The sequence below is a fragment of the Opisthocomus hoazin genome, chromosome 15, assembly GCF_030867145.1.
Source record: "Opisthocomus hoazin isolate bOpiHoa1 chromosome 15, bOpiHoa1.hap1, whole genome shotgun sequence".
Classification (NCBI taxonomy): domain Eukaryota; kingdom Metazoa; phylum Chordata; class Aves; order Opisthocomiformes; family Opisthocomidae; genus Opisthocomus; species Opisthocomus hoazin.
In genome coordinates this window covers 22,088,012-22,115,577 of record NC_134428.1, presented here as the reverse complement: position 1 = coordinate 22,115,577, position 27,566 = coordinate 22,088,012, and the positions used below count along the sequence as shown (strand labels likewise).

Here is a 27,566-nt window from a genome sequence, read left to right as displayed (position 1 = left end):
AGACTTAAGAGAAGGCACGTTACAACCCTAAAAATAGTCTGCAGCACTGATCAGCCTTGGAAAGCCCTAGGCAGGGTCAGGGTAGTTAAGGATTTATTCCAAAACTGCCAAAGAGACAACCAGTCCTTGGAGTGTAATCACAAGAGGTACTCTGATGAAAGGGGAAATAAAAAAAACCCTACAAAAGCACTGTTATCCAGCAGAAGAGAACCCAGAAGAAAATTCATCTTTCAAAATCATTTATATTTACATCAGTATCTGGAAAAAAAAAATAACCATGGACCTTCACTACTCAAGCAGTACACCCAGCCCCAGACTGAAGAGAAGCAAGAGTTGAGAGCTATGCCTTCCACCCGGAAGTCTTACGGCTCTTGAAAGGAGTGGGGCTGCCATGCTCTACAACGACTTCCATCCAGCCTGACAGAATCCTTGCTTTGGATAATTTAAAGTAGTATAAAAAAAGTTATTGCTACTCTGCCAAGGAAATAAGACAATCTACAGGAGAGAAAAAGTGCATTCCAAGTCTTCTCTAAAAAACACCCACAAGCTTATCAGCCACTATGGGCTACAGACACCCAAACACTAAAGGTGTACAAGAGTCTCTAGCAACTCCTCCTTCATCCGAGCTTTCTTCCTGCAGCAATTCCTTGTCTTCCCTGTAAAGGCACTTTCTGTATTCTACATCCTTATGCAGGGAAGCTCTTCCAGTTCTCTATCCCAACAAACAGAACAGTCCCACAAATACACAACATTCAGAAGGAATTTTAATTAACAAAATGGTCCAGGAAAGGGGAGGGAGAACCCCAAAAACAGGCCATTGCATTTGAAAGGTTGCATGTCAGTCACTAGGTATGCCTGCAAGCCCATGCACAGGAAACCATTTGGACCTTTGTCAGTGCAGAACTAGTCTTAGCTTCCAGAACCACTTCTCTACTCCTTCCTTATATAAGCTAAATATTATATACATATATAAAAAAAATACAAACTTGTGTCTGTTATAAAGTGGCTTCTCTCTCTCTCTCCCCCCCTCCTATGCTTGCTTGGCACATGAACGCATGCAAAGCTAGTAGGCTCCGAGGGCTGCACAAACAGCAGGTTTTGGCAACAAAAAAAAAAAACACAGCTAAAATAGATAAGCAAGATTAAAAGCCACTGAATTGAAAACCATATATTTTTCCAATTGTATTGAATTAGAACTACAGCTACGACTTAAAACTGTAAGAGTCTGTCATCCTCTCTCCCAACTCTTGTCAAAGTTCATAGCAGCATAACACGAGATTCCTCAGGAAACATCGAGCCAGTGTTCTCTGCTTCAGGAGTGAGTTCACAGGTCAAAGTTCAGTCTGTCCGAAGGATCATGGGGGGATGCTCACTGTCTTCATCCAATCTAAGGGAGCTGGTTTCATCTTCCAGGCAAGCTCCACCCACGGCACCCAGGTCATCCGTATAGGCTGCAGAGAAAGGAACAAGTAGTTGGGGGATGAGCAGCACTAACTGAGGTTGGATCCAAAGTGAATGCTCAGAGCTGAAGTACCAGGCATGACTTGCAATGGTTCCACTGCCACCCTATGTTTGCTTTTATCATGACTGCCGTTCTCTAAGCCAAGACCGGTTTATGATCAAAATTAAACTACTCTCTGCATGTGCAACACGTACTGGTGCTTTGGGCAGGCTGCTGTTTTTCTTAATCTCCATCCATGCTTAGAGCTGCAACTGCAGTACTGATGCTATACAAACCATCCTTCCCCTGCAGTTGAAGCACTGACCTGAGTGCCATATAAAGATGGTAAAAGCTCCACACAGAGAGCTGCAGCATTAAGCAAATTCTCATCCTCTCAATTTTACAGAGCAACAAATCAGGCTAAAAGGTCACTGCTCCCATAAAGGAATGATAGGAGCACTTATCCCTGCTAAAAAAAGAGTGGCTATAATTCAGATGCTTTGTATGAGGTCTGGGTGCAGAACTCCTGTATGAACTAATTGTGTTAGGGCATCTCAAGAATCATTTGGCAAGTACTGGAACTATCACTACAGTAATCAACCACAATTTGAGTAAAAGTTCTACTCAGAAAGTAGCAAAGCTGAGTGATCCATCTACAGGAGGCTACTGTACATCACAAGTGCTCTTTTCCTACTGCTCACCAATGCTCCACATCACACCCGCAGTTAGGAAAAGCTCAGTGTTGAAGTAGACGAGCTCACACAGCCATCTAGAATGAAGCAATACGCAGAGGTGCTCTCTGCCCCGTTTCCAGCCTTCTCCTTACCATGCCTTGTGGGTGAGGAAGGCACGTATGTACCTTTAGTGACAGCAGCACTGTATGTCTGTGCTACCAATGGCCGGTCGTGGGATGCAGACTCTAGAATTTCGTTGGCTGGCTCCATACTGCCATCGAGCCTACCAAGCAGAGAGAGATTAGCTGGAGAGGTGACCCACCTGGGCAGAAAACAACTTCAGGCGACAGCTACACAAGAATATCTCTTTAGATGTGCAAGAATAAATACACAGATACATGCAACAGGAGGAACTTGGTCCCTCTGTTCCAGAGAACTGTCAAGAAGGCATCTGACAACACTTCATATTTAACACTGAAGACTCATCAGCAACATGCTTGCCTCTGACACAGCATCAGGATCTAAATCCTAGTAGCTGATACTAGGAAGAGAGACTCAAACCAAGAGCGCGTGACTAAAAAAATAACAACCATTCCAACCAGCAACCTTATAAATTGTCTCTTGAGCTCTGTCCAAAACAGAAGTGGTTGCTTTGTGTACATATAATAGAAACCCCTCTAGTGAAGGTTATTAGAGCAGCTCAGCTATTAAGAACTTTATAAACGCTTCCCTCTCTGAGACTTCATTTCATCTACAAGTGAAGCCAGAGGTCATACCTTAAAATGTTCAGATAAATGTATGCCTCTTGCCCAGTATTACAGATGGAGCAAAGCTGCAAACCTGAATTATCATCATGAGTTACTGGCTTTAATTCTATGATTGATCATGTAAGTAATCGGACTATATTACCCTAGCTTTTCCTGCCAAACCTTACTAAAAAAGAACAACGCCTTGTCGTAATTTCTGTAAGTGTTCTGCAGTACTGCTACAGAACATTAGCTGGCTGGCCTATATGCAAGGAAGTTTAATAAGGACATCTGTAGAGAGAGAATACAGGTAATCTCATAGGCCAGATTCCCCTCTGTGAAGTCACAGTTAACATCTCTTTCTCGTGCCTGTAACTGCTTCATTTATTGATGAAGAGGATGGTGTCAGCCGTTTCAAGTTCTTGTTTAAGTAACTCCACTCAAACTGCCAAGTAAGAGGAACAGGATCACACAGCAAACGGCGATTGATCCTTCACTGCAATCAGACAGTGTTAAGTTTCTGCTGGTGAAGTGGTGCTTAGTGTAGTAGATACTAGGAAGCAAGGCACAGGGGGATTCTGAAATTACTTGTTCATGTCAGAGGTCTGGAAAAAGATTAGAATAGCTCATTTCTCTAAACTAACTTAGACTTCTGCAAAACAGAAGTAAATTTAAGAACAAACTGGATTTCGTGAAATAGAATACAACCGTTCTCAGCTAATACGGACTTACTTGTGCTGCTTCATTAGTGTGCACTCTCCTCCTTCTTGGGGGTCTAGGTTGTACATGTAGAGATACCCATCAGCAGCTCCCACCAATAAACGAGGGATCTTCTGGATTCTAGAAAGGTTTAAGGGAGAGCAACAGATCAGTAAGAACTTCAGAAAGCACACTCTCCCCACGTCCCCTGACTTTAAGCGATTATCTTCCACACTCTTGCTCCTAGGCAGGGAACACCGTTAACAGTCAGAGCACCTACGAATGAACTGTGTGCAAAAAATGAAGGCATAACCACACTTTGGGACTAATGGGATGCCACAGGACTCGAGCAACTTCTCTACGACCAGTAAAACAGATTCGGAAGTTACCATCCTGTTACCAAGCTTTGTGCAACTCCAGACACAAATATTCTAACGGGAAGTATTTAGTTGTTTCAGAAGTGTTACAAGGCTTAACTATTGCTTAAAGGGTGCGTTAAGATCAGAACAGCAAGAGTACAGATGTGAAGTCAATTTAGCACAAAAGCTATAAAACCTCCACAAAATAAGCTTACTAGCACTCAGCTTATTGCTTTGGCAGCTGTGCCAAATGGGACCTGCCTTTGGTGAAGGCAGAATAAAGATTAAAGTTAATTTTGAGGATTAAATCTAATCAATGCTATGCTGTTTTAGAGACAATATGAACTGGCTTTCACAGACTTTATTAATGGTTAGTCTGGATTGCCTAATTTTGCAGTTCACTAACACAACATGCAGTATCACTCCCCCTAGCACTATCTGAAGCAAGTGCCATAAGCCCACGGGTCTGTTCTCAACATCCTTCCTTCAAAATTAAGAGACATCTTTAAACAACACTCAGAAATAGCCTATTCTCATCCAAATATCGTGCCTATTCCTACCCCCCTCGCAGGGCTGTGAGGTGTTAGCTCTAACACATCACTCTTAAACTGCAAGAGGCGATCTGCTGCTCCGCGTACTACCCGCTCGGCTGGAGATGAGGCCATGTTCTACAACGGTGGTGAATGCAGGCTCCATTTCTTTACTCACGTGGCAAGCGCACAGATGTTTTTGTGCCCACAGAACGGCAGGCGGACTGTAGCAAAGGCTCTACCCTGGTTGAACATTTCTGTTACTTGAGAGGGCAGATAGCTTGTTGATGCCATCAGCACTTTTCCAAAGTAACCTGTCCAGGTTGTAGGCTCTTCCTGAGGTCTACAAGTCAGAAGAAAAAAGTGACTGACTTCGCCTTCACGTTAGGAAGAAAGGTGTATAAACACTTTGAAACACCTTTTTACTTTTAAAGATATTCAGCAGCTATTTGTTTCTCTTCAGAAATAACTAATACCCTTGAGAACTCTAATGCACTCCGTTTATGCTGCAGGGCACAACATATCCTACAATACCCTCAGCCTGTTATTTAAGCATGTTTGATTGTAAACTCATACTTCCACTTATAAAACTGCATTTCATAAGGCTCATTATACAAGGGCAAGATCAACTGGAAAGTACTATGCTTCAAGACTTTATTCACCTGTTTATCACTAAGCAAATCATTGTTTCCAACACCTTCCACAGAAATCTAAGACCGTCCTCTCAAATCATAGATAGGAACATTTTATAATGTGGTGCCTTTTCAAGCCCTACAGGCAGCTGGAAGGCATTGCTTAGACAGCTTTTCCCGTATGGATGTCAAGAAGAGGTGAAACACATATGTAACTGCAAATGTTAAACTGCTCCACATTCCTCTGCCAAGGACAGCCAATTTCCCTTCAGCAGAAACACCTTTTCTATTCACTGCGAGAACAGTACGCAGCTCAGCTGCAGCTGCTGATTCATACACGACTTCGCCTGCCCTTCACTTTACAGAAGCGTTCAAAAGAAGGCTGTCCAGACTTTGGAGAACTCATCCTGCTGAGTATAATCAATTTTAAAGCCTTTTCCTTGAAAAATCTAAGGCAGCTCTGAAACCTACTTTTCTTTCACAGTCTCAAGTTTGAAGATATGCACCGTCTCTGTGTTACTGGATGCAGACAGAAACATGCCATCCATGCTGAAAGCCAGTGAACAGATGCTCACACACCTAGGGGGCGGGGAAAAAAAAGGGAAAACAATGAAACGTTATTTTTCAGATTTTAGTACTGCACCAACTAGTGTAAGAAGAAAGCTAGTGTTCACTAACTCTTGGGAACTGACTTAAACGAGAATATTATTTCTCCATTTTGGTAGGTAGAAGTCTTTCTGCACGTTCACTGTTAAGGAGCTGCGTAACGTTCACACAAGCTGTACTGAGAGAGCTGGGAGGAACTGTGGCTGCATGGTAGACTCCCCTGCTCTTCTGTCAGCGACTGCACGTGACTAACAATTAAGCCAAAGTATTTGGCTTAATTAATAATTAAGCAGATTTCTCAGTCACCACTGCTTCACAAATAAGAAAAAAGAACATTTCCATAATAAGCATTCTGAAGTCTCCAATACCTTCTTTAAGCACTTCAAGAGCAAGAGCCTGATTAATGATGTTCAGCTCTGATGTATACCAGATACCAGGGTCAATTAGTAACAGTCTGAACTCAAGTCTTATCTCTGTATAAAGTACAGCAGAACTACAGAGTTACTGCTACCACAAATCACAGTACCATTTCACAATGGCTATCAAGGATCACAGCACTGGAAGGATTTAGAAGAGAGCAAGAACATTAGATGTACCGCCTTCAACTGCCACAAGAACACAATATATCTCAAAAAAGGTAACTCACTTTAAACAAGTTCCCTCACCAATACATTTTTAAAAAGGCAAGAAGGAGTACAATTCTGACAGGATTGATCTGTACAATAGACAAGTCCAATAGAGTGAAACTGGAAGACATTCAAGCTGAAACTGTCATAAGCGTACAGACAGGGACAAACAAAGATGAAAACGGGCAAAATCAGGATACCAGCTCAATTGCAGAACATACTGGAGATCTACTGTAAGGAAGGAGCTTCAGATAGTTAGCCCAGTTGAACTTTACCTCTTCACTCCCCTTCGGAATTCAAAGAGTTTCTGTCCCTCTGGAATGGAAAACACTCTTATTACTGTCCCCTGTAAGAAGGAAAAAAAAAAAAAATCGTTTTTCATTTGAAGTTTGTTCATTGTGTATTACCTCTAGTGAGCAGAGTACAACGACAAGCAGCAAAACACTCTGCTGTTAACTTATTGCTGTTGATGCACACCACATATTAGCATGAAATATTTATGGAGCCTGTTCGTAGGATGTGTTTGAAGTGTAGAGAAATGACAAGAGGCAGGAGCTACTAATGTAGGGAACAAGATATGCATCAAGAACAGCCCTTCTTATCAGACTGATGATGGAGATGACCACACTAGACAAGTCCCACATACAGTCACCTGGATGTCTTTGTACTTTTATCAGATGCATTCAGTTACACCTTTACATTCTAAGCTTATTATTAAAGGAGCAGAGGCTTCAGACTTTCTAATTTATACAATTTAGATGGACAATTTGTCATCATGTGCCAAAGACTGGCAACACATCTCTCTCTATTCTGACTTTAACTGTCTTGTTTTCATTACGAAGACAGCATCAAACCAAGACAACTGATTTCTAATAAGTATCCTGCACCAAAGGGAGAAACACTTAGAGGACTGCCCTCATTACAGCCAGATTAAAATGTGTTTATTTAAATAACCTTATTATCCAACATTTCACAGCATGGAAATTGCGCCAAATACCATTAACAGTTCTTAACTTAGATTTGCCATTATAACCATAAGCCTTCTTTTTTGGCATTTGTGTGCGGAATTGTGCACGCTTAAAGTTACTTAAAACACTTAGAAACAAATTTCATTTTTATCACTGTCGGCAAGTCAGTAAAAAGCCACCTTACCTTTTCCGACGCAGTGGCAAGTTTAGTACCACTTGCATCAAATGCCAAAGCAGCCAAGGGACTATCATGAGCTGGGATCATATTAGCAGCTCTCTGCAGGAGTGAATCAATAAAATATAACCTTAGTACAGTACAGATTAAAAGCTACAGGCTTGCAGTTTAAGACTGCATATTTAAGAGCATTCAAGTCAAATATGGGTCTTACTTTAGGGACAACAGCTTCAATATTTGTCTCAGTAACTAAGTAAAAGTACATGAAATTATCACTGAAGCGTGCGCATAGAGAGTACAAGCAGTAGAAGGATAATTAAAAGACAATTCAAATAGAAATTACTTTCCTTTGCTTCACCCATTTGCCCAACTCTACTCATCAAATCTAACATTAGCGCCTGTATTTTCTTTGCCGAGGTTCTGTAAAGCCTAGCTATAAGAGATACTGCAAACTGACGTAGAGGAACCCGAGTGTCTAGTAATTCCCCTCAGAGCAAGTTAAGTCATTTCCAAAAACTGCATCTTCCGAAGCAGGAACAACGTTCACAAAGATCCTTACCAGATTGATGGTGTCAAAGACTTGTACTTCTCCAATAGTTGCACTTCCTGGATAGGCCAGGTAGCAGTTATCATTGTTTATTGATAAAGCACACAATCCTAGAAAGGATGCAGGAACAGAATTAGAAAGAGGCAAATCCCAAGACTTCTGCAGCAAAACTTCCTGATTCTATGTTTGAATATTACAAAGATAACTCCAGTTATCCTCACAAGGTATCAACAAAAACAGAGCAAGGATGAGTCATCTCAGAGTCAACCTGCAACACAGTCAACTGTTTAACTAAAGTTAAAGTAGAAAAGGAAGAATACCAGTAGAGCTACAATAACTGATTAAGCAGTAGAATTTCCCATGTCTGCCATGACTCCTAAAGCATTAACTTGACAAAGCCTTTAACTATACCAAGCACTGGCAAAATCCAGTTTGTATCTACTATTTCTTTCTAAGATTTCAACACACCCACTCTAGGAGACTAAAATACTGGGAAGACGCAGTTTCAGGCAGAGCCTGCTATTTGTTCTCAAAAACCTCACCTGGATTAAATGGGTAGGCTTTAAGACACGTATTTAATTGTTACTTTTATTGGAAAGGGTAATTTACAATGCTACAGTTCCCTGTAGGAAATGTCACACAGGGACACAGAATGCACTTTTCAGAGTTACATTACTTCTAACAAGATACTCACCTGCAGGATTGGGAGGCGTCTCCCTGATTGTATGCAATACCTTCATGTCTCGTATGTTGTGTATATAAAGAGACTCTTCCAGACATACTATCAGCCTCTAGACATGGGAAAGAGGACGAAATGCCGATATCAAACTGGAGTTTATATTAACTTATCAATCCTAAAAAAAAAAATGTATCCAAAATGCAGTAGGTACCTTCCAATAGAGAAAAGGTCGTACCCACCTGATGGGAAGAAATAAGAGTCTGAGAGAAGACACACAAGATACACCTCTTGACAAGGCTTCAACAGCGCAATACTACACTCGGTCACTTGAGTTGACCAGTGCACTTGACTTCTCTCAACCAGCTAGTGCAAATTGATTTAAATGAAAATGATTTACATTACTAGTTTAAGGCAGCAAGCCAGAAACCTTCATTTAAAGCCATTTAATTCTTATTCTGTACCTGCTCTTATATATTTCCACCCTTCCCCCTTGCAAGAGGCCAATTCACATGTGGAAATCATTTCTGCTTTGGCTAAACAGAAAAACGTACAAGACTTTAAACCATTTATAGACACTACTACTTACTCATAATAGTTTGTCAGGGGCTTATTTTTTTTTTTTAAAAACAAACCCCAAACTGTCTTCATCATCCCATTTACACTTTCTAAACTACATCTGGATGACTAACAAGATGCTATCCATTTAATGCTATGTCACTATGCCAGAAACCATATTAGCCACTGTTTCCCTTATGATTTTAAACAAGAATCCCATCCTCCCACAGCTGATTTTCAGGGTGAGGACAGACACGAAGAAGATACTCTCCTTCAGATGCCATTCTCTCTACTCTGAATGAACTAGTCAGAGATGGAGAAGTCTGTATTTGCAGAAAAGCCCACTAATAATTTAGTAATAGAGCAAACTATGGTTACAGGTACTTAACTCAAAAATTTCACCAGTTCAGTGATTTTATTTTTTTAAAAGAACTATTTCAGAACATAAAAAGTGAACAGATAACAACTTTAAGTTTTGGCCTGAACGGAAATTGTCAGCTTCACATACTTTCACATTTAGGACCACAGGATGATTCACATTGCAAGGGACCTCAGGGGGTCTCTAGTCCAACCTCCTGCTCAAAGCATGCCCAGCTTACTGGGACCATTTTCCTAAATAAATACATAAACACAGAATCAAAAATACTTAACCAAACACGCATACTGAGATGCCATACAGAAGCTACAGCTGGAAAAGCACAAGTTAATTTCAAATCGCAATTCTGTCCCCAAAGGAAGAGACATCAATCAGCAGAGGAAGTACCAGCATGAGATCCACAACCCCTTCCCGTGTTTTCACCCAGTCAAAATTACTACTCACCTGTCTATTGAGTTTGACAGCCAAGATGGTGTTGGAGTAACTGTAGTTGCAAATCTCTGTCCCCTTCTTAAAGTGACAAACTTTCAGCTTGCGTGGAGCTTTAAGGCTAACTATGGCCACCAAACTACTGGAGAACAGCCTCTCCACGATGCACACATCTTCTGTGTCAGCTGAAGGAATCACAGTAAGGAGGGAAAAACACAGAGGGAGATTTCAGGGAAGAACAGTGATGCGCATCAATGGGATATACTGCCTCAGAAAATACAGTCTAACACCATAAACATTCTGCCACAACAGCTCAGAGTCAAGGTGGGATGCAGGACAGGTTTTTAAAGCAGAAATTCTACACACTAAATGCTGATATACAAATATCTCCTACCCCCACCTCCCCATGTCACGCAAGTTTACACTTCAAACAGAGTGTCTACTCCCCCTGCCCAAGATCCAATAGAAAAAAATCCCAGAGAGACAAAAACCAGCAAATTGTCAAATTCTAGAATCTTACAATCTCCTCTTACCTCTGCAGCAACCTAAGAAAGGAAAATTTGTTGGGGGGTTTATTGTGTGTGCGTATTTTTTTGTTTTGTTTTCAAAGCTATACTGTGCATGGAAAGGTTTTTGACAACCAAAAGCCCTGGAGTTTCTGCACACCTCTCCATGAAGAAAGGTTGTCATACTCAAAGAAGCCGGTAAACTCATTTGTTATAAAGACTATTTCAGCCACTGATTAGGGTGTGGGGTTCTGCTTCCTCCTGCCCCTGTCCCCCACCCACCCAATCTTTTACCTGACAGTCCCTAAAAACAATCTGTACAGGAATCACCGAAGCCCATATGCATAGCCATAAACCAGCGTTACTTTTGTCACGCGTTCTACCAAGGCAGCACTGGAGGCAAAGGAGGAACACCAGTCACCATACAAGATGCGGGGAAGGCAGCAGGAGGGAGGGGAGTCCAGGATCTCTGGCAAAGCAGCACTTTCAGGACATCTGCTGGTAGGACAGCACTGGACCAAGCTGGTAGGGGTCCAAGTCCTACCGCCATTTACCTGTGGTATGTGTGCTTCCCCCTCCCATCCCCTGAAGCTCCCCTCCAAAAGACCCAGAGATGTAGTGGACATAGTTTTCACAGCAGGAAAAAGCTGGAGAGAGTTCTACCACTCTCTGCAGCTCTCCCATAGCTGCCGGCTACATCTGCCCTTCCATTACAGAACTGAATCACGACAGAGAGACTTGTGCCTTTGGCCTTGATCCATCAAAGCAACCAAACTTTGCAGAAGTCAGTGTCTGGATTAGCTCAATGCTTAACACATTCCAAACCGTAAAACTGCCTGGTAAAAAAAATTAAAAAAGCTTATTTCTGAAGGCTTCTGTTTTGTCCAAGAGACACATTAACTAACTGGCACTGTTCTCATCACCAGTGACAGAAATTCCCTGAAAAAAGTTCTGCCCAACGTTCTCAGCATATGACAATGTCATCACTGTGTGACATGTCTGCTTTGAAAGGGCTTCTTCTGGGCAGTTATCTCAAGAAAGAACAGAAAACATTTAATGCCCTGCATTCTTATGAAGGAGGGGGGGAGAGAGAGAGAAATAGCCTCCTTATGGAAAAGAAGGAGGTTTATACTAAGCATTTTCGGTATTCTATGCAACATAATTCTCTTTTATCTCTCCCATTTAATCTTTTCTAGAGAAGACAAAAGAGCTCGCAGAGGCTTTGAAAATTCAATTTCCTCACTTCTGAAACAGGGATAATGCATTTTAGCAATGACTTTGTTTTCAAGGAATTTTTCTCCATTTTCCTGGTGCTACACGCAACACATCAAAAAAATACAAAAATCTGCTTCAATAAACTATGCACAGACTTTCAAATGCAGAGGTCCACGTTCCTTGAACCACATTAGTAACATAAAAGATTCTCAAATATTTTACAGTACAGGTTATCAGCTTTCCATCTGAGCCTGGAGCCCTTCTAAATGATGGCATCCTTTCACAACAGTGAGAAGACCAGCGCACAGGGACCCGTAAAACAGGGTCTGACTGCTCCCTGCTCCTGGGTGAGCACAGCTGCTTTCCCCATCCAGCTTCTGGGATTTGTTACTCTCCCAGGCAGGCAGGAGAAACGGTATTTCAGAGTAGGAACAGCAGCAGAGATTCGGATGGAAAAAGTGCTGTCCTGCACTGCACTCAGGCAGGTGGGGCAGGAGGGAAGGCGCACAAGGAAAAGCAATGTCAGGAACTAAGCAGTCAGAGACAGAAGGAAAAAACACCCTTTCAACAAGGAAAATGCTTAAAAAGTATAGATGGTCCTGCAGTCTCGCCATAAGAAGACTTCCTGTAGTGTAATGCAGACAGTTACCTTTGGAGAAAGGCTTTGTGATTGGCTTTTAATTAAATGCATTTAAAAATATAGGATGCACCTCTGTCCCTTTGTCCTCCCCTAACAGCAGGAAGCAATACAATCTCTTCACAGCTGTCAAGTCATGTATGCTTCCTGACAAGCCACCACCCAAGCAGAGTACGAGGCTATACTGCACATCCTATATCCAGCTGACTGAATTAACTAGTGCTTCTGAACCTATGATTAAGTCCTACAGCAATGCTTTTAATAATCTTTTTTTCCTATTTGTATTTTCTCCTTTATACTACACAAGTGAGCATTGCCAGAAACTCCAATTCAAAATGCAGTAAGAACAAAACACAGAACTTCTTGTTCTTCTCTGTTCAGTGGTGCCCACGACAGGACAAGGGGCAACGGGCACAAACTGAAGCAGAGGAAGTTCCAGCTGAACAGGAGGAAGAACTTCTTCACTCTGAACTGCAAAACGGTTGAAGTATCAGCAATGAGAGGAGAACAAGCAAATACATAACAAGATTACAGTTTCATAAACACAAGCATGTAGCATCACAGACAAGAGCTGGTTAGAACCAGCTAGATTATGATCAGCTGTGCTTTTATTTCATTTTCAATCCAAGAACATGAAGCATGTTATAAGCATTCGTTAAGCCTTAAAGCACCCTCCAATCTAATATTTATTTTTACAGGGGGATCAACTGAGCAGGGAGTTAGGAGATACGTACAGTCACAGCACAAGTCAGTGATGGGAGCAAAGAAACCTCCCACTCTTTTCAGTCCTCTCAAACACAAGACAGCTGGGGCATATTTTGTAGTTTACTTTAGACACCTACACAAGAACTAGCAGATTAATCTTACAGAAGAGAGGGAGGGGTCCTTAAAAGTGCTCACTCAGAACAACACAAGACTTTAGACCCACTGGAACTAAACTGGGAGGCAGGAGGCACATGTCCTAGAGGCCTGAAAACACTGGTCCTTGCAGAAAGGAGGTACCCAACACATATGAAGCACTCCACCCCCCAATTTGAGTTTTAAACAGGCATGGTTTGCAAGCCCAAAACTGAAAATTCAACTGTGTACATAAAATAAAGATCTCAGATATTTAGGTATGCTGCAGAGGTCCAGACAGGCTGGCTTACCCAGGTCAAACCATCAAATTTTCTACTAAATGTTACCTCACATTCTACACTCTGTACTTCTGGACTTAATACTCATGGATAAAAACTTACAGTATCAAAGAGGTTAAACCAGTATAGGTAACCCAGAACAGCCTGAAGACAAGATTGGAATCTGCAGATCTAAATTCTAATCCCAGCTGCTTTATCAGTTTATTGCAAGATTTTGAGCAAGATGCTTTATCCAATCTGTACTTTTCTTCCAAGGACTACCTAGAAGCAGCAGTCCTGCAAAGCTCAGTTCAGTCTCTCTCTCAGTATGTTTATTTAGCATAACAGGAATCATCTTCACCAAGCCTCCTGGGGTGATACCAGGTCAGATACTACGAATGCCTAACATACTATAGAGGTCAGGTATCTAAACTCAACGGCATAAAATACAATTCAAGCCACTGACTAACCAGTACAACCAGACCATGACTCAGAGGCAGATGAAGCTGCAACACAATTTAACCTGACCACAGGTGCCTAATTTGAACCCTCCAATTAATCCTCTCCACTGACTGTATACAGAATCAGGCCGCCACCACAGACAACAGGTGATCTGAATGACACACCATTTTCCACAGGGTCAGCTCCCTTTGGGAATGGAATGTGAGGACAGTTCTGTTGCATAGCGCGATACACCAGGATCCTACTACAAATGCTGACATCACAGCTATTGGCACCATCTGTTCACACGGAGTTTGCAAGCGAGGACACTCACGCACAGCATTCAGTTTACTTCTTAGCACCTCAGGAAAAGAGAAGTCAATGAACTGCTGGCAAAACAGGGGATACCACTTCTCCCTCAAGCCTCCCTCCATTTCACCTCATATCCTACTCAACTGTGATCAGTATTGAGAAGTTCTAGGAATCTGGATTATTCACCCTTTTGGACGAGTAGGCCTGCAGCTAGCATGGTCAAAAGTATCTTCTTAACAGCAAAGATTGCGATTAAAAAAAGATAACCAAGGTTTTGGCTTTTTGATAAAGGTAAATTAAACACTTTTGATAAAGGGCTTGCCTGCTCCAACAGCCAGTATAAAGACCCAAGAGATGCTCTCTCACATCAGTAAATGTGCTTTATTTTTATGCCCAGCTGCTACACAACCTGGCTACTGGACATAAAATTAGAAAAGCAAAGAGTTCTTACCATAGTTACTACCAAATTTCACAACATACCAGCTAAATTTAAACACAGAACACTGGTATATAGTTTTACCCTGCCAGCAATCATCATTTTCTATTTGTGTGATATTTCATCATATACTTAAGGGTCCTCTTATGTCAATTTCCAACAACCTGTGAAAAAATGAAACATGTCTTATTCTTCCCAAATTAAGCCCACTGAGGGGAGAAAACAAAAAGAATAAAAGAAGATACTCACTGCATTCGTAGATCTGCTCTAATTTGTCCACAGAAGAAAGAGAGAAGAATTTGTAGCCTGATTTACTGCCAACTGCAAGGGATCTGAAAAAGAAACAAGCCAGTCAGGAGCATAAACTAAATCAGCTGTGATTACCCTTGGACAGATTCTTGCCCTATTCTAAAACTCCAGTTGGGTTAGCTCAGCAAGAAAAGCAATAAAAAGCTTGACCAAAAACAGCATGATAGACACAGATAGCTTCCTCAACTCTGGAAAGGCCAAACAGCTTCAGAATTACCCCAGGTGTGGAATCCTGCTTCACACTTCACAGCTTAACATAAGCCTACTGCCCGGTTCACACTGGCCATCTGTCCACACAACCTAAAAGCTTGAACGTGGAAGAAAGATGATGACTTGAACAATGTAATGCAAACCAATTATATCATTGCATCATCATTAGAGGTGACTTCCAAGACCTTTTGAACCAGGCTGTCTGGGTATTTTTTGCTCTTTATACTGTAACCTTCCCCCACGACCCCAAAAGAACTTTCACATTAAAAAAAAATAAAAAGGAATTAAAGACCGTCAACTCTAATTTTCTGTTTTCATTTGATAATATTCTAGCACCTCCAACAGACATTGTTCGGTCTCATTCTTACAAATACTCATGCCAAACCTTTGATCAGAGGCGCCCTCTCAAAAATGCTGGTCACTGACATTAAACGGATTTTAACAATAGCAGAACATTAAAAAATTGACTACTAACCCTTCTTTTCCTCCATTACTCAATTTTCACACTTAGCTCACAAACCATTTAATTGCTTTTCCAGTCAGAGTCAAAGACAGGTCTTAAATTTTAAGCTAGAAAACCCTTTAGGCTTGTCTTGCAGGTCTTTACACATCAAGGCAGCAGACAAGGGCACGTTCCTACTTTCCCCTTGCCACACAGAGGACAATTTTATGCCACAGAAAAACAAAGTTAACAGTCAATGCAGTTGTGCAGAAGTGTATTAGTATGCTTATAGTTCACGTATTTCTTACTGCCAGGACACATGGAGAAAAGCTAATTAGATTCCACTAACAGGTATTTCGCTATGCCAAACTGTGGCAAGTCACTCAACGCAAGGCTCAAACCCAGCCCCGCCAGCCAGCCTCCCAAAATGCCCTTCTGAACTCAGCAACGATTCGCTGCAATTCAGAGGCACTAACAATTAGTTCCGCATTTCGAATACAAAACAGATTCCTAGATTTCTTGCTCTTGCTGTATTACCCTCTCATGGCTCCAAAGTGCACCCTTTTTAAACTTCAAGGTATCCAAAAGATTAAAAATTGTTCCTCAGATGGCTTACGCACTGAAATTAAGATCCCAAGCTATAAAATCAACTTCTGTACGACCTTCTCTTCTAGAAAAAAATACAGCTGACACAGTCTGATTAATAAAATATTTGAGAAGGTTTAAACCATCAAATTAAAATATGCACCATCCAGGCAAGAGAAGAAAGCCTTCCCAGATTCAATAACCGAGATATTTTAAAAAGCACATTTGGCTTAGAGACAGAGAAGCAACTATAAACCAAAATTTTGTTGCTGTTCCTCTAAGCCACTTTAGAAATACTGAATGTAATTTTACTTCAGACAAAATCAGTATGTTCAGCAGACTACCTGATTAGTCACCAAAGATGCTTCAATGTTTTTCCCCCGACACTTTTGTACAACTCAATGAAAACCCAAATTCTGTGGAAAAAAACCTGAAACTTATTTGCAAGAAAAAAAAAAGTAATGAGTTAGCTTTTCTTAGATCATCTACTGCTTCCCTCAAAAGAAATTTTAACGAAGAATGACATTAAAACTGTCACTTCATAAAAGCAAACAAGCATTCAGTTGAGTTAAAAATAAATGGAGTCACAAGACTCCTCGCAATATAAACAATCTGCAAAAGAGACAGGATGATTTCCTCACGGAGAATTCCACATAGCAGCTATTTGCGAGTGTACTACCAGGCAACACCGATTCCCATATTGTACTTACTACTTTTAATGCAGAATATTGCTGTATCACTGTTTTACTGACAGAATCACTGAAACCAGTAAGACAGACCATTTCTCTTGTCCTCTCGACTACCTATACCTCATTTAAATAAGCTTTCGACAACGACGGAAGAGCGCTGTATACATGATAAAAATCATTAAACTGAGTAGGAGCCAAAATGAAGAAGCACGGAACAGACCTTTCCATCCATGGCAACTGCTTATTGTTATTTCTTCCAGGATCAAGGAGATGAAGTCACAAATCATTTGTTTACACAGAACAGCTCCAGTCAGTATAATTAAATCCATTTCAGTATACAAGCATCACTGCAAAATCACCCATTTTTCTTCTAGAACCGCATTCTTGGTTTCAGAGAGTTTGCGTTTGTTTTGGGTTTTTTTAATGTACTCTCAAATTACTTCTTATGAAACTATTGGAAAAAAGCTTTTTATATGTAATGAGAGAGCTCACTAGGCTGAGCTATACCAGCATAATCATAATGAATTAAATCCCCCATCTTCCCCCACACCGATACTACACTTAAGCCCTTAAGACACCCGAGAGCCATCTAAATGGCCAAATCCCACAAAACAAGTATCTAGCCAAAATTACCTCACCTCCAAAAAAATGTGCAACCATATGGGGAAGAAATATGCTCAGTAAGCCATTCAGCTACTGCTCAAATAGACAGCAGCCAACAAGAAGCTACTGTAGCTTATCAGAGGCTCCTTTTACAACGTGGGTGTTACGCTTTATTATTACCAATTTTCAGCAGCTGATGAGAGACTGAAATTGAAAATAAAAATCAATATCCAAAAAAATTGCCTTTTTTCTGCTAAAATTAGGCTACACACAGGTTTTTTTTAGCTCTATTACGTGTAGCCTCTATTATACACCTAGATTGTAGACTTTGAGCTATTTCATCATCAAGGTTGTCTGCTCAGTACAAAATTACCAATATATCCGTGATTTATGAAACTCTGTTTACGCACTTTTTTCAAAGACAATACAGTAGTCTGATCCAAGACTACATAAATCTTGAGAGTATTTTCAAGAGCGCCTGTCATAAATAATTAAAACTAACCTCATCAAGCTAACAGTGTTGTAAGATCTTTCACACACTCCTTTCAAGATGCTGACATTCACTGTAAGTGCACTCACCTAGAGTGGGAAATCAGCTGGTTCGATCTCTCTGGCTCTTTAGAAACGAGTTTTTTCAGATGGGTGAGAATCATACAGGCTTTGTTTTGCTTCCTTAATATACGCACAGAAGGAAGAAAACCAGTTTTTCCCTTTTCGTATCATGGAGGACCTTAACTATTAATCAGAAATATTCTACATTAATCAGAAAGAACCTACTAAGGGCAGCTCTCGGATTAAAATCAATTGCATCTCCAGCACAAACACGACTTCAAAAGTCATCACTATTTTAAATAGCTGGTTAATTAAACCTACTTCCATTATGATACAGTCTCATTACACTAATGCTCTTTTCAAAACCAAAGTAAATTTCCAAAGACAAAACATCTTGTGAACAAAAGCTTATGATGAAGAGGGTGAAAATAATAATAGTAAAAGAAAAATCAATGAAGTGACATAAGAATTACTAAGGAAACCTACTTTGCTTTATTTCCCCCTCCCAAACATCTGCTGAAACCAAAGTCATAACATCTTACAGACATGTCTTCAAAGAAAGGTCAAGAATATCATTTTGGCCAAGAGTTAAATACAGAAACTCAGATTTATCAGCAACACTGACAATCCACAGGAGATTTTCCCGTTGTTCTTATACTAAAAGAAAACCAACGCTAGCTTAAATCTGCTACAGCAAAAGGAGACCACGCTTGCTCATCACTTAATACGCAGCAATAGGCTGGGACCACAGAAAGTTCATAATCCAAGTAAGCATCACTACTGAGGCTAAATTCCCATCCAAATCGTCACACACTGAGGAACAGTTCCCCCGGCAAGCCCACCCTCAGCCGCTATCTCTGCTGCAACCACAGCGAACAACACGCCATACAACTGCTTCTCTGAGCTACCTTCCCTGAGCACAAGAGCGACGCGATTGCTCTTTCCTTCCTTTTTTGGTTTAAGCCTCCTTGGAATAAAGAGCTCTCCTGTGCTCAAGGGTCACAGGTGAATGACGCCTGAACCCAGGGGAAGCAAACGCAGAGGAGTGAATGCTCAGCACCTAACCCTTCTTACTCTGACCACAAGCAGTTTGCTAGAGATCCAAACATTACGTAGCAAGGGAACTAGAATACAACTTCTGCAAAGTGAAGCATGCTGTACAACTTCAGAGCTATAAGCATTTGCTCAGAAGACAGAATGAAACAGACTTATTCAGGGGCGGAAAAGGGCAGAATTAAACCAGAAAGAAGAGATCTGCGGACTGATGCCTGTCACGTGTAACTCCATACATAAATGAAAGCCGAGACTAAAGAAGACCTTGCAAGTAAGGCATACACCAGCGTTCCCATCACAAGTCCACACGCAAAGCTCCCTTTTCTCCTTTCATCAGGAGTCTTTTTCAAAGCTACCGCGACTATTTTGTTTCCAAGTGCTGTCATGTGATTATTTATTTTTAAAAAAGCAACTAAAACTTCTCTACAGTCTGTCAACTTGAATCATTTCACAAGCAGGTCTACACATTTCACACCACACAAGTTAACTTTTAAGTTCTTCCAAAGGCATTTCTCTGAGAATATTTGTGTAGCAACTTAAAGACTGAAAGTTTTATCTATTTTATAGATACATACAAGCTTTGAGATCTTGAAGTTCTGCTTTGTTTAAAAACTCTATTACATTATGTTTATGGGTTTTAAAGCTTGTATGAGTTTGTTAGGCGAGTTTAATTTTTCATAAATGTATCTGTGCTCAGTTTTAGGAGTTCTCCCAGAAGTAATACAAATTGCACTCCAGTTTAAGCGGTACTTCTTACCCGGTATCTATCATCAAAGATTTCTAACTGCTAAAACATACCTAGCACCGAGATCACCCACAAGCTGCTACTGCATGGTTTTGCCACGATATCTGAATTCTGATCGGTTACTTCACTTTCATCTGCAAGCTGGAGCCTCTGCCTCTCAGTCAGAGAATGCCAGTCATGCTGAGTTGTGCAATGATTGATTCACTGGGGAAAAGGGCTACGTCCAAAACAAGCACAGCAACATCTTCTGAAAATGACCTTCTCCGTGTTTTTACTTAATGAAAACACATTATATCAAAGAGAAGCCACAGACCAACCACTTCTGACGCGTTATAGGCAGAGTGTTTTCAGGCAGAGTTCCAGTCCCAGCCAGTAATTCAAAACTCTCATGTAAATAAAGCTTAGGGCAATATAGAATAAAGAGGCAAGACAACAGTTGCAATAACATAGACACTAGTCCAAGAGACAATGCCACTACATACAGCACCCATGAATGAACAGTAAAAACAAAAGTTAAGTCTGGGAAAAACAAACAAATAAAAGCGAGATAGAGGACATCTGCTTCAGTCACCAGGGATTGCAAACAACTGGGAACAGCAACAGCAACTCTTCTGTTGACAACATTCTTCTAACTACCAGCAATCCAGCTTCCCAAGGCTAAAAGCCACCACGAAGCTCATCTCCTTCCTACAGGGGACAATAATTAATTACCAACCCATCACAAAGCCTAGGAAGCTAGCTTGATACCTACCAGCAACAAGTACCATCTTTTACCTAATACAAAGCAATTGGCTCTGTGTCTAGGTAAGTGAGACACATTTGAGCATGAGTGGAACTGTCAGCTTGTTAAGTTGAAGGTAAAAGCTTTAAATGTAACAACAACAATGCACCCATGTCATTTATTTTCCAGTTTTGTCTGTCAGTGATTTTTCTAATTACTGAAGCACACCTTAAGACATGATGCCAGCTCTACTGACTGAGAAGACGTAAACAAAGCTTGCCTTTCATATACTGGCTGAAAGAATATGCACTTGTTTACCTTGCCTGTCTGGAAAATGACTCCAGTTACTTGCTATACGAGTTGAAAATAAGCAAGCTTTCTGAGGCCCAGCGTGAGAAAGGGTAATTCATTCCTAGTAAGTTCTTCCCAGCTCTTCTCACACGTTAAGTGGTAATGATCTAGATATCTAGAATAATATACTAATAAACCCAGAGGGCTGACTTCTTGTTCCTCTATTCAAACAAGAAACTAAAAAAGATCACAGATGGGGGGATCAAATGAACTTCAGTATAAGGAACCTGCACAACCACTAAAGTCTACTCAGTCCAAGAATTAGAATGCAACTTGGTTATTTGGGTGACTTACCACATCAGACAAGAGGTTCAGCAAGAAGCTGCTCACAAAGAAGTCTGCAAGACTTTAGTGTTTTATACTTACTGCTTTTCTTGGAGCGATTTCTTTTGAGACACTATTAGAAAGAAGGGATACTTCTTCCACCTCATCCAACCACCTAATTTGTCTCAAAGTAAGTGGCCTTCCATATTATTCTCATAATTTTGAGACCAAAAAAAAACCAAAAACCCAACAGGAGCCTTTTGCTATTTATGTTGTTTCTATAATGACCATCTGCAGATGCAAAAATATGCCAACACAACAAGAAAGACTTTGTATCCCTAGACTTTGAATTACAAAGGTCTGGAACACATACAAAGATCAACTGAGTCATCACCAAAATTCTCATCAGCTAATCTAAAGTCTATATAAAAAATACATGTTTTTTAAATCTACCTGTACATTGGGCATTAGAATGCTGAAGACCAAAAGAATCAGCTATAACACAGAAACTGAAAAACACTTTTGGCTGTTTACGAAAATGAAATGGGAAAAGTAGCAAAGTAGTATCCACAGCTGAGGAATGGCAAGAAAGAAATCATTAACCATTTGTCCCTTTCCCCCTGCCCTCCCATGAACTCAAAGTTAAAAAGGAATCACACTTTACTCTTCCTTGAATAAAGGTTTCGAGGTGTACAAGCCAAAGACCACCTAGATAAGCCTATATTACACCTGTTCTCTTTTCACTTCTGTCTTGGGCTTGTTCTCAAGTCAAGCCTGCAGTTCTCTTGTTCAGAGTAAGTTTTTTCTGTCACAACTTGGTGATCTTTTCAATGTATATAGCTCTCCACAAAGCTAAGGTGCAACTGAAAACAGGCAGCTGCTTTCAGGAAGGAGAAATAGTAAAGCTTTTAGATCACCAGGTTGGACAGCACAGTTTAACTCAAAAACTTACACAATAACCCTTATAAACTGCAAAAGAAAGAGGTGACCGATTTCTTAGTTATTACGACTTGTTTTATCTAGTAATAGGTAAAAAATGGATGGTATCCGAGTAAATCACGAGCATGTTTTACACGCACAATGACATAGAGCGAGCTCTACATGGTACTCGATGACAAAATGCGAAAAGTAGTTGCATAAGTTTTCGGCTTGAATCAACATATGGATGACAATTGACTTACAAATGTATAGAAGACTACAGCTCCCTGTCATCATTTAAAAGTAAAGTTATTTACTGTTAAAAGTGTCTTGTCTCAAGTCTACCCAGCTCCAATTCATCTCTTCACTCCCAACAAAACCTACAGAACCAAACAGAGTATTTCCTTTTGCCATGCGACCTTTCTCCTCAATCTTGGCAGTCACCATAACCAATCTTCTCGCCTTCCTAATTCCCATTTGCTCCAGTACGTGCTGAAGACAGTCCAAGATCTCTCTTGCAGGGACACAATATTGTTGCTCATAAAACAAACGAGTAATTTGTTCAAAGAAAAAACCCACCACCACACAGGTGGATTACGCTCTGTGATGCCAACCTGAAATCATTTCCTCTTACTCACTTCCTAAAACAAAACTCCTCCTTCCTCAAGTACGGGTCCTTTTGCTATTGCCCCCCAGTTTCATCTCCTAGGTATTTAAGACAATCGAATCCTTCTTTAAAGGATCTTTAATGCTCTAATTCCAACTATTAGGGATTTCTTAAAGTAAAAAAAATTGCTTTAAATACCCCGTATAAAAAATAATACGCATTAATCTAAATATGCTGCAATGGTTCAATAATTTGCAGGGTGTGCAGCATGAACTATTTGACCCTTTCTAGAACTGAAACACGAATAAGTGCAATTTCAAAGACTACAAGAGGAAGGCCTCTTCTTCAAAATCAAAACTGAAAGCAGCACGGGCTCATAAAAACACCTTTAAGCCCGAGGCAGACTGCTTCAACACAGACAGCAGGTGAAAACAAAAAAGCTGTATGAAAAGATAGCTACAACGAGCTTTCGGATGAAGTCCTCGCAGCTCCGGGGAGACCTAGCTCTGCGCGTTACCCCAGTCTCTCCTGGAGGCTGGACACCATCAAGAAGCAGCAGCAGCCCTTCCCAAACAACAGCGAGCAAAGCCTCGCAAGCCCGAGAAGGACCAGCTCCCCAGGGCAACAACCTGGCGGGGGGGGGGGAAGGCGGGGAGGCAAAACGCCGCAACCGCAGGCCCAGCAGCCCCGCGCTGACGGCCCCGCAGGCCAGCCGGACGGGGGGTGCGGGAGTGCTCCCACCCCTCCTCGCTGCAGCGATGGGGGGGACCCCGGTCCCGCTCTGCGGCAGCGAGGGGGGGAAGGCTGTGGCGGGGCTGCCTGCGGCCTTCAACGGGTGGCACCGGGGGGGGGGGGGGGGACGGGGACGACCCCGCCACGCCTCCCCCGATGGCCGGGCCTCCTCCGCGCCCCGGCCCTCCCGGCCGCGGGCCCCCCTCCCTCCTTACGTGTTGTCCTGGTTGAAGTTGGCGAAGAGCAGATGGCCGCTGCCGGCGTCGCCGCTCTGACCGGCCAAGTTCATGGCGGGACGGCCCTCGCCGCCCCCGTCCGGCGGGGGGGAGCGGGGGGACGGGTAACGCCCGCAGCAGGCAGCGCGGCCCGGCTCAGCCCCGGCGGCCCCCGCCGCGCACCCGCGGCCTCCTCATCCCCGCCGGCCCCTTGTTTACCCTGCGGGCGGCGGAGCGGACCCCGCGCCTGCGCCGCCCGCCCCCCTCCCGGCCACCGTACTGCCGCCGCGCACGCGCCCGCCCGGAGGAGAGGGAGGGGTCGCGCACGCGCCGGGGGGGGCGGTGCCGGAGTCCGCTGAGGAAAACGGGGCGGGGCGGGGGGAGGCGCTGGCATAAGCAGCGGCGTTTTAAAGCTAAGCAGGGTCCGCGGGTGTCGGCGGCTGGATGGGAGACCTAAAGTCCAGCCGGCGGTCCCCAACTCAGACGCGTCCCCGCTGTCCCCAGCCTTGACCGCGACGCCCGCGTTACTGTCACGGTCCCTACAGACCCTACAGGGTGATGGTCCCCCTCCCCGCCCGCTCCTCTGCAGTTCTGCTCCGTGCCGCGGGAGGTCCCCGAGGCTCAGCAGATGGGACAGCAGGGGACAGCAGGCTGTCACGGGGACCTCACACCCCAGTGCAGTGGCCTTGTCATGGCCAGGGGTGCAACGGATTTTGGGGGTCCCCAGCTCGCAGGACAAGCCGGGAGTGGGCAGGAGACGAATTCAGTGCCGAGGGGAGTCGCAGGCTGCCGGATCCAGGGGGATAAAATACACTACAAACAAACAAAAAAAAAAAGGAAACAACTAGGAATGTCTGGAAACGGGATCAAAAACAAAGGCTTGGTCCTGGGAAGAGTTAATCTCGGGGAAATGAGCTGCGCGGGGTGTTGGAGTTCGTGCCTCTGGGGCCAGCTTATCCGGGAGGGTTCGTGCCTGATGGGGAGCGATGGAGCAAACTTCTTCACCGGCCCGGTGGCCCCCCCAACGTACGAGGGACCCCTGGGCTCCCCCACGTTTAACCCCCCTCCAGCTGCTGGCGAGGAGACTCCTGCAAACAGCTTAAACCCAAGCAGCCCTGCCCCGGCACCCTGCTGCCCTGCGTCCCCCCTGCCCATAGCCACCCCACAGCTGGTCCTGCCCCCCATGCTTGCCTCTGCCGCTGCTACAGCTGCTGCTGACCCATCCGTGCATCCCCTAACTCCTTCCACGCATCCAAAGTTTCTTCTCTCACGGGGAAGTTTTGCCTGCTAAGAGATGGCAGATTTTTTTTTTTCAGTGGCGCCCAGCGACAGGACAAGGGGCAACGGGTACAAACTGAAGCAAAGGAAGTTCCAGCTGAACGTGAGGAAGAACTTCTTCCCTCTGACGGTGACGGAGCCCTGGCCCAGGCTGCCCAAGGAGGCTGTGGAGTCTCCTTCTCTGGAGATATTCCAGACCCGCCTGGACGTGGTCCTGTGCAGCCTGCTCTGGGTGACCCTGCTTCGGCAGGGGGTTGGACTGGGTGACCCACAGAGGTCCCTTCCAACCCCTACCACTCTGTGATTTTCTGATTTTAATCTCAAATTTTCTCTTTTCTTACCTGCTGGCTCCAGCAGCTTGATGCACAGGAACATCTCCCTCCTTGGGGAAATGTGGTTACAGTGTGCGGTGCCAGGAGAGCCCAACGCCACCGTCATGGCACCCAAAGGTGCAGGTATTCACACTGGCCACAGCCAGGATCCTGCTGGGACCCATTGTCGGCAGTGGGGGACAAGGCACAGAGGTGCCTTCAGCTATGGGGCTCCTGCAGGGTTTGGGACTTTTGCCTGTTTTTGGGGGGAAGCAGCCCTGGGCTTCATGACCCGTTCCTTCTCTAAAGAAAAACTCTGCTAGACCCCCCTCATTTTGGTAACATTACAAAAATGTCACTGCGTTCAGGGTACCCCTGAATCTAGGAAACTCTCCTCAATATCATCACAGTCACTCAGATCTTTGAAAGAAGGTGGGAAGAGCACCAGGGATGGAGGAGGAAAGAAAAGCCAGGAGGCAAGGGGAGAAGCCGCGTGGGGAGGGGACACGTCCCAGCGGGGTACGGGAGGTGTGAGCGTGGACATCTCCGCATCCCACCATCGAGCAGCTCCCGGCTGCCTGCGATTCTCCGGCCGCCGGGTCTGGAGGCAACGCCGGGGCTGGAGCCATCCCCCAGCACCATGCGCCGAGGCTTTGGTTGCCATAACAACTGGATTCAGGCTTCAAAAATAGTAACTTATTTCTCATTCAAGTTGCCTTTTGCCCTCTGAGACAGATCTATTTCGGGACTGATGGTTCACTTCAGGTGTCCCTTGCCAGCACCCCCGCCTGTGGGCAGGGGGCTTCAGGGACATGGGCCATTTTGTTAAACGCGGTTTATCGCCATTTTTCTCTCCCTCCGCTGTTTGGGCCCAGAGAAAGGTAAAGCAGGGCACAGGCACCACGAAACAGCCTTTGCCAAAGCCTCGTCATCTAGCAGGCTGGGGAAGAAACTTGAAAAAAATCTTCCCGGCTAAGTGGCAGAGCGTGGGAGAGGTTTTGGGAGATGATCTCACTCTGCATCTCAGCCCGGACCTGTCGCTCTCAGGCAGGGCTTGGCTGTCCCAGATACGCTGGGAAGGTCCTACCAAAGAAGGGGCTTATTTTCTTCCCCCTGCACCTCCTGCATCCCACCGTCATCAGCCTGGTCCCCGACGGCATCTTCCGTCCGTGATGGGAAATGTGAAGGGAGGCTGACCCCGCTGCCAGCTCCCAGCATCGGGGACCCAGAGTGCTTCTTGTGTGTGTGGAGGACACTCCACAACGCAGGATGCACCTGGAGCATCACCATTTTTGCATCCCCTGAGGGGAAGAGCTGCTTTTGGAAGGGATTGCAGAGGGCGTCAGGATTAATTTGTGCCTTGAATTAGGGGACCCACCTTAATTTTTGTCCGTTTTGGCTTTTGGAAGCTGTGTGTTCGTGTGATTTCCCATGGAAATGGCCATGACCATAACCCTTTGTGTTGAGATGTCCTCGCCTGTTCCACCTTCCTCCCGCCAATGTTACTACAGCATCAGCAAGGAGTGGTTGCACTGGGGAGACCCGCGCTCTCCTCTCCACTTGCTGCTGGCCTTACGCCACCTTTCTTGTCCCTTAGCTGCTGGCCTGAAGGTGCCTGCGGTTTCTAGCACAGGGTGGGCAGGGATGATGCCTGCAGACAGGCCCCCATCGCCCTTCACAGCCCCTCTCTGAGCTGCCCAACCTCAGATGCACGTTGGGATCTCAGCTCCTGCGGGACCATCCAGCCCCGCATGATGGAGGGATGAAGGCTTAGCATGGAGATGGGGTGAGGACCCTGGGGGTCTCCAGTCCTTGCCCCGTTGTCGTGCGGCTTCATCCTCCTTCTCCGGAGCAGGGAGGGATGGCGGGATGCTGGCAGGGGTCGTGTCCCCACAGCGAAGAGACTGGGGCAGAGCCACCCACCCCAGATGGGGCCTCTGGAAAATAATGGGCGGGGGGAAAAATTAAAATCATTAAAATCAAACAAATAAAAGTAAAGCCAAACAAACCAACTCCCTGGGGACATCGGGGAGGGCTGGCCCTGGCCCGGGGCAGGAAGCAAGCAGGCAGGGACATCTCAGTGTCCCTCTGAGAGGACCCGGGCGGGGACAGGACATCTCGGTGCCCCCCCGGGAGGACCCGGCCGTGGGCAGCGTGGCCGGGGGGAGCGGGCAGGCTGCCTGCCTTCGCCGCTCCTTCCCCTTCCCGATGCTTTAATCACATTTTCAATTCAAATCTGCTGCTATTTGATCCTCCGGGGGTGGCGGCGGTGAGGGG

General features: G+C 44.0%; 1 protein-coding gene across 2 annotated transcripts; it reads right to left on the bottom strand.

Annotated features, from left to right (window-relative positions):
* Positions 1-742: 742 nt before the first annotated feature.
* WIPI2 (WD repeat domain, phosphoinositide interacting 2) lies at positions 743-23,943 on the bottom strand. 2 transcript variants are annotated; one of them, XM_075436915.1, is made up of 12 exons: positions 23,701-23,943; positions 14,954-15,036; positions 10,058-10,227; positions 8,698-8,794; positions 8,016-8,113; positions 7,466-7,558; positions 6,589-6,659; positions 5,553-5,660; positions 4,628-4,792; positions 3,594-3,701; positions 2,268-2,398; positions 743-1,451 (listed from the first exon to the last, which is right to left on the bottom strand). In XM_075436915.1, exons 1-12 carry the CDS (start codon positions 23,772-23,774, stop codon positions 1,339-1,341), a joined length of 1,311 nt encoding a protein of 436 aa, XP_075293030.1. In that variant the 5' UTR covers positions 23,775-23,943; the 3' UTR covers positions 743-1,338. The 2 variants fall into 2 exon arrangements, with proteins under 2 accessions (XP_075293030.1, XP_075293032.1); XM_075436917.1 differs by having other exon boundaries at positions 2,301-2,398; positions 23,701-23,942.
* Between the last annotated feature and the right edge of the window lie 3,623 nt (positions 23,944-27,566).